General features: G+C 34.7%; 1 protein-coding gene across 1 annotated transcript; it reads right to left on the reverse strand.

The window, feature by feature from the left end:
* Positions 1-7,283: 7,283 nt before the first annotated feature.
* On the reverse strand, positions 7,284-9,489 carry LOC125651863 (uncharacterized transmembrane protein DDB_G0289901-like). Its single transcript, XM_056164933.1, has 3 exons — positions 9,451-9,489; positions 7,511-8,791; positions 7,284-7,403 (listed from the first exon to the last, which is right to left on the reverse strand). The coding sequence occupies exons 2-3, from the start codon at positions 8,789-8,791 to the stop codon at positions 7,395-7,397; spliced, it is 1,290 nt and encodes a 429-aa protein (XP_056020908.1). The 5' UTR covers positions 9,451-9,489; the 3' UTR covers positions 7,284-7,394.
* Between the last annotated feature and the right edge of the window lie 415 nt (positions 9,490-9,904).

The raw sequence follows: 9,904 nt of genomic DNA on the forward strand, positions 1-9,904 counted from the left end.
ATACCTTAGGATGTTCATTCGAATGCAGAAATTTAACTCCTCCTCCTCCTTCTTTAAATGTATATCACATCAGGAATAATTTTTAAAAACGCAAACATTGGTTTTTGCACTTAAGTTTTTGTTTAGAATATACTCACATTTTTGTGAAATGGAGTGACACCGCACGCACGCACACACGCACACACACACACACACACACACATATATATATATATATATATATATATAGAGAGAGAGAGAGAGAGAGAGAGAGAGAGAGAAATTAAATTCATTTCAATGTGAAATTTATTAAATGATGGAACTTTTTACAAAGAATTCTAGCATTTAATTCGACTTTTTTCCTCGAGCTATTTGCAGAAATCACAGTTTTCTCATAGACATGGAAGTTTAACAGATTAAACTATATTTTAGGGATAATAGGTATTTTTAAAAATCTCCTGGTGAATCATTTTCAATTTGTCTTCACCTTTCACTTACCAATATAATTCAAAGGAAGAAAATCTCGTGTTTTTGAAATTCACATGAAAAGGAGATTTAGAACAAAAAGATGCGGAATTAAAATTCTAACAAACTGTATCATAGATAGTTCAAACATATTAATTTATTGATAAACTCAATAGGATCAGGCGACAGGTATAGCCTAGTTGTAACAAATTATCATAGTTTTAGGATAAGCTAATTGAAGAGTGAAAGAAAAATATATTGGTACGTTTTGAATTTTGGATCTTTAAAGTGTAATTATCTTCAAGGGGCGTCTGTTAATTGGGAGCTCTAAAACCGATTAATATTGTCAAATTCTGACCAAATGTATGTCGTAATATTCTCTTCCTTTTATTACATTAGTAATGATAATAGATCTTTATACATGTATGTTTGTAAACTGTTTACCAAATATATGCAAAACATGCATCCTTTGATTTTTAGATATTTACTGTCATCGTTTGATTTTTAGATATTTAGTGTCATCATTTGATTTTTAAATATTTAGTGTCATCCTTTGATTTTTAGATATTTAATGTCATCGTTTGCATAATTGCTATGTCTTACACAGCAAGAAAATATATTGTTTCCACATGATAAATTAAATTCAAATAAAAAAAGACCGCTTTTTTGATTTGATCATATTTTACTTAGGGCACTCATGTAAGTCGGCACCTGAGCAGACCTAGATGATGCTGATGTAGATTTATAGCGTAGACTGCCCAGTAGGGGCCCTGCTACACTAGGTTTGTAGCGACGAGGCGACGATGGTGGTCGACCCTCGGATTCCCTGGGAACGGGGATGGTTAGGTCCTCCATAAGGTGGTGGATGGGTCCATCTCCTCTTCCTTGAGTCGATCGCCCACGGATCCCCACAGTATAGTTGGGGGAAGGGCTTCTTGAAGCTTGCTATTCTTCATCTGTGGTCGATCGAACCTCGGATCTCTCTCAGTAAAATCGGGGAGACGGTCTTCTTGAAGACTGTGTTGAGGACGCGGCAAAGGAAGCACGGAGCGAGTACCCCATCAGATCCAGTGCAGAAACCCACCAGCTTTGTGCTTTAATTGTCTAAATAATTCAGATAGACCTAGATGTTAAGTGTTGTGCAATATTTATACAAGTTCAAGTTCAAGTTCTTTATTATCCTTGAGCCAAACGGCTCATCAGAAACAGAATAACATAAATATGGTATATACAAACATCACACAGGAGAGTATACATAAATAGAACAAAAGCTAAGTAAAGCATATCTGTTTAAACATGCTTAATACAAGTACAAGTATTTACCTAAATTAATCAATTCTTTGACATTTTGAACACTTAGTAATTGAACCAGTTTGAAAGTACTTGGTATTTTATAATAATATCTTTTCATATCTTTTCATATATTTTGATCTCAGTTCATTATAGAATGGGTATTGAAGAATGAAATGGAATTCGTCTTCTACAATAGACAAGCTACATTTTTCACAAAACCTATTGTTTTTGCAATGCCATAATGTCTTCCTTTTTCAATATTTAGATTATGAGATGAAGTTCTGAATTTAGTTAAATATTTCTTATATTTGCTATCGATAGGTTTGCACAGGTAATATTTAATATAGAAAGTGTCAATGAGGTGATGATATAAGAAACCTTTAGACATTTACACAGAATTCGGTAACGTAATCAGGAAGGATATTAATGCGGTTCGAACATTTCTGAATACTTGCTAAATTTAATTACGTATCATCGGATCCTTTAATTAGAAATAATGTGGAGAGGGCTTCAAGGTGTGACGAATGAATAATGCATACTATTTCGTGTTCGCTTTTGACTTTCTCGTGCACTTTTTTGTCAGATGAATGACATGATTGCTTTGAAACACACATGTTAGGGTATTTTCGTTGATAGGGGTCTTTGCAGTTACAAAATAGCTGTTTATGGGCTACCTCTCAGATAATATGAGTATATAATTAGGGAGATGGATCACCAAGGATTTAATGATTTGGTCAATTCTATTTTTATATTTACTTTCTTTTCTGCAAATGTTAGACTTAATTGTAACGATACCAGAATGAGACTTCTCCGTTATATTGATAACTAAACGACTTTTGAATTCAATACAAATTAAGTAAAATATGTAAATTGTTCATGAATTAAGAAGAAATAAGACTTGAGATCATTTTCATTGGCATTAATTAAAAAAAAACAACCTAGACGAACATTTGCATTACATTCGTATAATGTGGAAGTTATACATTGACCTTCTTTTCTAAAAAAAAAAAAAAAAAAATAGAAATCCTTTCATTTCATTTTGATAATTGTTTACACTTTCTATCAGTGGCTTAATAATACAGTAAAGGTCGTGCTGCATATATTATTATTTTAGTCCAATGAAAATATGTATCGTTGAAATTTATTATATAAGTAAGATAAAATTGATTTTACCATATTGACAGTGTTTCAATATCTTTCTTTATCATTATTATACAAAATTTATAAAGCGCTAAATATAATATAAAATTACTCTGAAAGCACTATACAGAAAACAATTATGGATATAAGAGCATAAAAAATACTTAATAAATACTAGAGCTTAAAAACGCTTAAGAATATAATATATACTATAAACATGATGATAAAAGGTATTTCTAAGTAAGAATGAAGGCTAATTTCATAGTAAGTTCAAGGAATGTTATTAACAATAGGAAATAAAATCTGTCTTTTAGAGTTTTAGTATAGGAAATGTCAATTTGGACTTGGGCATAAAACACTGTTTCGTAGGTCATGGATCGGACGTGGAAGATAAATTTTTCAGAATGAGCATTACATGTATTTACGAGCCATTAGATTTACGGGAATGTGAGTGACATCTCAAACTGTTATACGCTGGATTATCCATACATATGCCCTAACTTATGATGACTTGATAACATCTGAACATTACTGATTGTTTAACTGAAATATTTTGTTTGCCTCTTGTTGATTTATGCATATGATACAAAAATATATCCTATAAGAATCATACAAAAATGATTAACAGTTCTTTTCAACTCTTGTCTTTGGAAGAGATTGAATAAAATATTCAATGAATGAAAATGAAAAAAAAAAAGAAGAAGAACCAATTAATTTTCAATGTTTAATTTGTGCATACGACAAAATAATTTGTTATAGTAACGACTACGTGAACAGGACCACTAAAATGTCGTTGCTTAACAAGGAAGTGAGAACAAAAGCATTGTGACTGTCGTTTTCTTATCTAAAATTACACTTCATACCTGACCATAATCGTAACCTTTAGAACATGACAACTTAAACTGTTCGTCATGGCATCTTAATCGTCACGTTATCTGTGTGAGGAAACAGACATGTATTGTTTGAAATTAATATTTGGAAAGCAGTAAATTTCAATTCCCATGCCGTCGTTGTATAAAGGGAACGGAGTAATCAACAACGTTTCAATATTCAAACTCATAGAATAGCAGATAAAGTCCTATCACTGCTACTCCCTGTCTCGTATAATGTGATTTAGGAATAAATGATGGAGAGATCCAGATATATATATATTGTGTCAGGCGCATCTGTTCACACCAACCTGAAAGAAGATGCGTAAATTGAAACGTCTTTAAGGATATACTCTACATCGTCATAATGGCTGACTTCCTTTAAAAACATGGAGGGAAAAATCAATATCAGCAACATTTGACTTTTCCTTTTCAATTTAAATACCTAGCCGAGTAGCTCAGTAGGTTAGCATACCGATTAGTAAATAAAAGAGGGGGAAAAAGCATACCGATTGGTGAACTGTATGTCGCAGGTTCGAGTCCAGCAGGGGTTTTAATTTTTTTCAGACTTATCTTCTTCTAAAACTGTATTTTTTGACAAAATAAAGTAAATTTGAAAATTTTCAACTTCAAAATATTGTTGTACATATCCTTCCCTTTTCATCTACATCAAATTTCTCTGCCAGACGATGGGCTAAATATGAAAAAGAAGAACTTGATATATTGTCAGAATGGATTAAAAGTATAAGAGGAATATTAAAATCCCACATTAGACATATTAAAACAAAAGTACGTACCATCTATCCTTCTGTGTTTAGTAAACCAGAAATGATAAAAGAATTAGATAGGTTACATGAGGAATATGTTTTGGTTCCAGCTGACAAAGCTTGTAACAACAGTGTCTTTGTTTGTAAGTTCATTATTACAACTCAACTGTATTTTAATCGAACTTGGTACTAATTTAACTTTTGGTAATCGTACTTATACTCCAACTGCGCTTATAAAAGACAAAATTATTCAAAACTATGCTTCAGTTTTAGACACATTTAATATCCCAGTCAATGGGTCGGATGAATATGAGTTACCGTACCTATACTGGATTCCTAAACTTCCTAAAAACCCTTACAATCAAATATACATTGCTGGATCCAGTAAATGTTCTACAAAGCTCCTATCTTTGCTCCTCACAAAAAGATTAATAACTGTGAATGAGAAACTTGAAACGTACTGTGCGACTACATATGCCAGAAGTGGTGTAAATCAAATGTTGATTCTAAAAAAAAATTCTAAACAACTTTTAGTAAACCTGAAATCGCAAAACTTCCCTCAAATCAACAACATCAAAATCTATGCCTTTTCAACACTTTACACGACCATTCCTCACGATAAATTAAAGACTAGACTTTTTGAAATCATAGACAGTTGCTTCTTCAAGAAAAATGGAAAACGCAAATATCCCTATCCAGTAATCAGTCACCCAAAAAAATTACTTTGTTAAACGCCACTCTGATTCCACGCACAAGTACTCTGAAGTTGAAATAAAAGATATGCTGGAGTTCCTCATTGACAATATCTTCGTGGTCTTTGGTGATCAGATCTTCCAACAGTCTGTTGGAATCCCCAAGGTCATGAATTGTGCTCCTTTATTTGCTGACATTTTTTATATTCCTATGAGTATGAAGCAGAATTTATTCAAAACCTTCTACGTTAAAGGAAAAAATATCTTGCTGTGGCCTTCAATTCAAAATTTAGCTATATCGACAACGTATTATCTATTAACAATAGTAGTTTTTATTCATATGTCGATTCGATATATCATAGTGAACTCGAAATAAATGACATCACAGAGTCGTCCATGTCTGCTTCATGCTTATATATCTTATTGAAAGTAAATATTAACGGCAAACTAACAACTCAACTTTATGACGAACAGGATGATTTCAGCTTCTCCATCGTCAACTTCCCATATTTATGTAGCAATATTCCATTATCATCTGCATATGGTGTTTAAATCTTTCAACTGATTCGATACGCAAGAGCTTGTTCTGCTTATGGTCAGTTTTTAAATCCTGTCTCAGTCTAGTTGATGGTGCAGGGGTTCCAACAGTCTCGTTTAAAGTCAGCATTTTGCAAAGTCTACGGTCATTATAACGATCTAGTTTGCCAATACAACCTATGATTGGGTAAAATGCTGTCTGACGTGTTTCATACCCATTGTTAGGCCGTTCTTGGCACACTGATTTTGACTACGGATAACTCCGTTTACCTGGTCAAGATGTAGGGCTCACGGCAGGTGTGACCGACCGACAGGAGATGCTTACTCCTCCTAGGCACTTGATACCACCTCTGTTGTATCCAAGGGTCTGTGTTTGCCCAACTATCTATTTTGTATTTCTTATACGATTTATGAAATTGATCACTGTATCTTCACCTTTCATTGTATGAATATACTGAACTGCGTAAGTAACAAAGAAAATGAACATAGTTCAAAAGCCTATATGAAACACCAGGCCTGGATTTCCAGAAATGAACTGAAGTCAAAATTTTGATTTAAGTCTGAGATTTTACTCAAATATAAAAGCAAAATCAAACTTGAGTTTCAGATTTTTTTTTTTTATCGAAAAATCCAAGCCAGGATACCCGAATGGTCCGAAATACACTAGATTGTTTTCGAAGTTCTGAATTCACCACCTTTTAGAAATCAAGTAGGAGTACGGATCTGTGTGTGTATATTAAATATTGCATAAATTTAAAATGACAAGCTGTTATTTACAATATTTTTTTCTGTTGTCATTATCATAAGTATGTTTTGATTGTTTTAACTACAGATCTTTTTTAGGATCAACAAATATCAAATAAGATCGATTCTCGTGGCAGTATTTTGTTTCTGATAGTATTTCAAACAAAGAAATGAAAGTCTTAAGTATCCTGATACACTTATAAAATAAAGTAGGAAAGTATTACTATGTCTATACAGGTATATTTAGATCAAGTGGTTTTATAATTTCAGTGCTCTAATTGCACATAAATTTGTTTTGTTTAGAATTATTTTTCTTGATGTATTAAAATTCATTGAAAACAGAGGTAACGGCTAATTGATATTTTCCAATCTTGATTTACATTATGGTTTCCTGGATGAGAAACTAAACAAAATCCCATACATGTCAAATTCAACAAGTTCAGAATACAAAGCACAGATGAATTCACTATGTGATACATGAATCCACACTTCAGCCCCATATTGGTAATGAAATGAGGACCCGCGGAACCAAAGCTACCTGCCGAGGTTCTTACAATGCTTCTATGAAACGTGTTTCTACTAAATATCAATCAGCGTATTATTCCCATGAATTCTCATGAATTCTTTCAATATAATATTTGATGATATATCACATTGCATCAATGTCTTAGTTAATAAACCATCCATATGTCATGGTTCTGATGAGAAATGGTTTACAGTCTCGGAACTAACCTTAAGATAAATTTGAAATGACATGCAGACATTTAGGATACTATACATGTACTGAACATCAGTTATACTGTACAATAATTTATTCAAACAATAATGATAAATTCAACAAACACAGTCTCAATCACCAAAGTTGCTTGTGTATGTCTATCACAGTCCGTTGAAAGATTTCTCCTACTTTAGTAAACCTGAAAAGCAAAAGAACAATGTTATTGATATCAAAGTGAATATCATCAACGTAATGTACTTCAAACGTAGTTGAAAAGATAACAAGCTATCATTTATTAAGTCTCACCTTTCTGCCAGGTACAATGTTGGAGTTGATAATTCTTGGTGATCTCCCTTGCAAAATGCCACCGTCAATAAATCCTTGGGATCCAGATGCACCAGCGGACGCGGAAGCGGCACCGTTTGAAGTAGCAACACCAGCGGCAGCAGCTGCAGCTCCAGGGTTTTGTCCGATAAGGGGAGTAACAGGGTATGGTACACCTTGGAAAGGCTGAATTACAGGGCCATTAAAGTGACCTGTGAGTTGGGATCCAATGAGACCTCCCATTCCGATTCCTGATCTCAAGTTGGCGCTAGAGGCAGCAGCAGCAGCGGAGGCGGCACCACGTTGGCTGGCAGAGGCAGCGGCGGAGGCAGCAGCAGCTCCGGGATTTTGTCCGATTAAGATGGGATTAAAGCCATTGAATCCAGCATCAAATCCATTATTGAGGCCAATTACACCATGTTGTCCAACGGCTTGGTTTGAGGCGGCGGCGGCAGCGGCGGCGGCGTTGAAACCACTTGCAGCTGCTGAGGCAGCAGCTGAGTTACCACCGATGAGTCCGGCATTATATCCATTATTGAGGCCAATTACGCCATGTTGTCCACCAACTGCTTGATTTGAAGCGGCTGCGGCAGCGGCAGCGGCGGCGTTGAAACCACTTGCAGCTGCTGAGGCAGCAGCTGAGTTTCCACCGATGAGTCTGGCATTAAATCCATTATTGAAGCCAATTACGCCATGTTGTCCACCAATTGCTTGGTTTGAAGCGGCAGCGGCAGCGGCAGCGTTGAAACCACTTGCAGCTGCTGAGGCAGCAGCTGAGTTTCCATCGATGAGTCTGGCATTAAATCCATTATTGAAGCCAAGTACGCCATGTTGTCCACCAATTGCTTGGTTTGAGGCGGCGGCGGCAGCGGCAGCGGCAGCGTTGAAACCACTTGCAGCTGCTGAGGCAGCAGCTGAGTTTCCACCGATGAGTCCAGCATCAAATTCATTGTTGAAGCCAATTACACCTTGATGTCCATTAAATCCTCGGTTTGAGGCGGCTGCGGCAGAGGCAGCAGCGTTGAAACCACTTGCAGCTGCTGAAGCGGCGGCTGCGTTTCCTCCATCTAATGGAAAAAACCTGGCTTCAAATCCATTGTCGTTGACACCACTGTGTATACCCCCAGCAACACCTTGTCCATTAAAGTGGATGTTGTGAGAACATCCGTACTGTCCACATCCTGGTTTAGGATAATTATCCCTTGGAACAGGGATTGCAAATGCACCAACAATAAGACAGAGAAGGGCAACAGTACGGATCATCTACAAAACAGAAGAGAATTAATTTTATTTACTTTACAATATCATTAAATATGTACGTACAGGTGTTTTTCAACCATGTCATTTTATATTTAAGCTACTCAATCCATAAAGAAAATTTTTTCACCAAAATCGAAGGGCGTTTCCTCATAGAATTTAATAAATGATATCAAAATTATATAGAGTTTATTATGAACCAATTTCAGAGTTGCCTGTTCGGGATATTATGAACTTTTTACACCTAAATATTTTTTCTCTTATTGCCAAAAACTGGAAATACTGGAAGTATTAGAATATCTTCAAGTGTAAGGGAGGATTTACAACACATTGCTTTTAAGGAGTGTCTGCAAACGGAAAGCGCTGAAATTGGTAGATATTGTCTTTTTCTCATAAAATAAGTGTTGTATTTATTTCTTCAATTCTTTATATTTCTGATGGTGTACAGTTATTATATGTTTTTAAGATTCGTTTCACCGAATACGTATGCACTATTATACATTCTCTGATTCTAAATATTTAGTTTTATTGTTTGCACACTTGTTATGTATTGTACAAGAAGAAGATATATTGATATTAAATTAGATTCAGAAGTACAATAATTTTTGATATAATTGCATTTTTGCTTAGGAAATTCATAGTGTAAAGTTGGATTGGATTCTCACCTTGAAATCGTTGTATCGGTAGCTGAGCAGACCTAGACGTTAAGTGTTGATTAATTCTAAATCTTTAATATTTATACATTTAGCTCGGAAACGTAATCAGGAAGAATATTAATGCGGTTCGAACATTTCTGATTACTCAGTAAAATTTAATTCAGTATCATTGGGTCGTTTTAATTAGATATGAATAGGTCAATAAGGTGTAGAAAATGAATGACGCATACTTATTTCGTGTTCGCTTCTGACGTCTTTGTCGTACACATTTCTGTCAGATGATAGCTTTGAAGCACTTATTTTAGGTTTTTTTTTCGTTGACAGGATTCCCCTCGCTTTTCTTTGCCGTTAAAAGATACGCTTTTTTATGGATTGATTATAAAATATCTTGAGTATATTAGAAAGATGGGTCAATAAGGAGTTAATGATTTACAAGTTGAAATACATTTTCTGAAAATGTTCG

The sequence above is a fragment of the Ostrea edulis genome, chromosome 5 (assembly GCF_947568905.1).
Source record: "Ostrea edulis chromosome 5, xbOstEdul1.1, whole genome shotgun sequence".
NCBI lineage: Eukaryota > Metazoa > Mollusca > Bivalvia > Ostreida > Ostreidae > Ostrea > Ostrea edulis.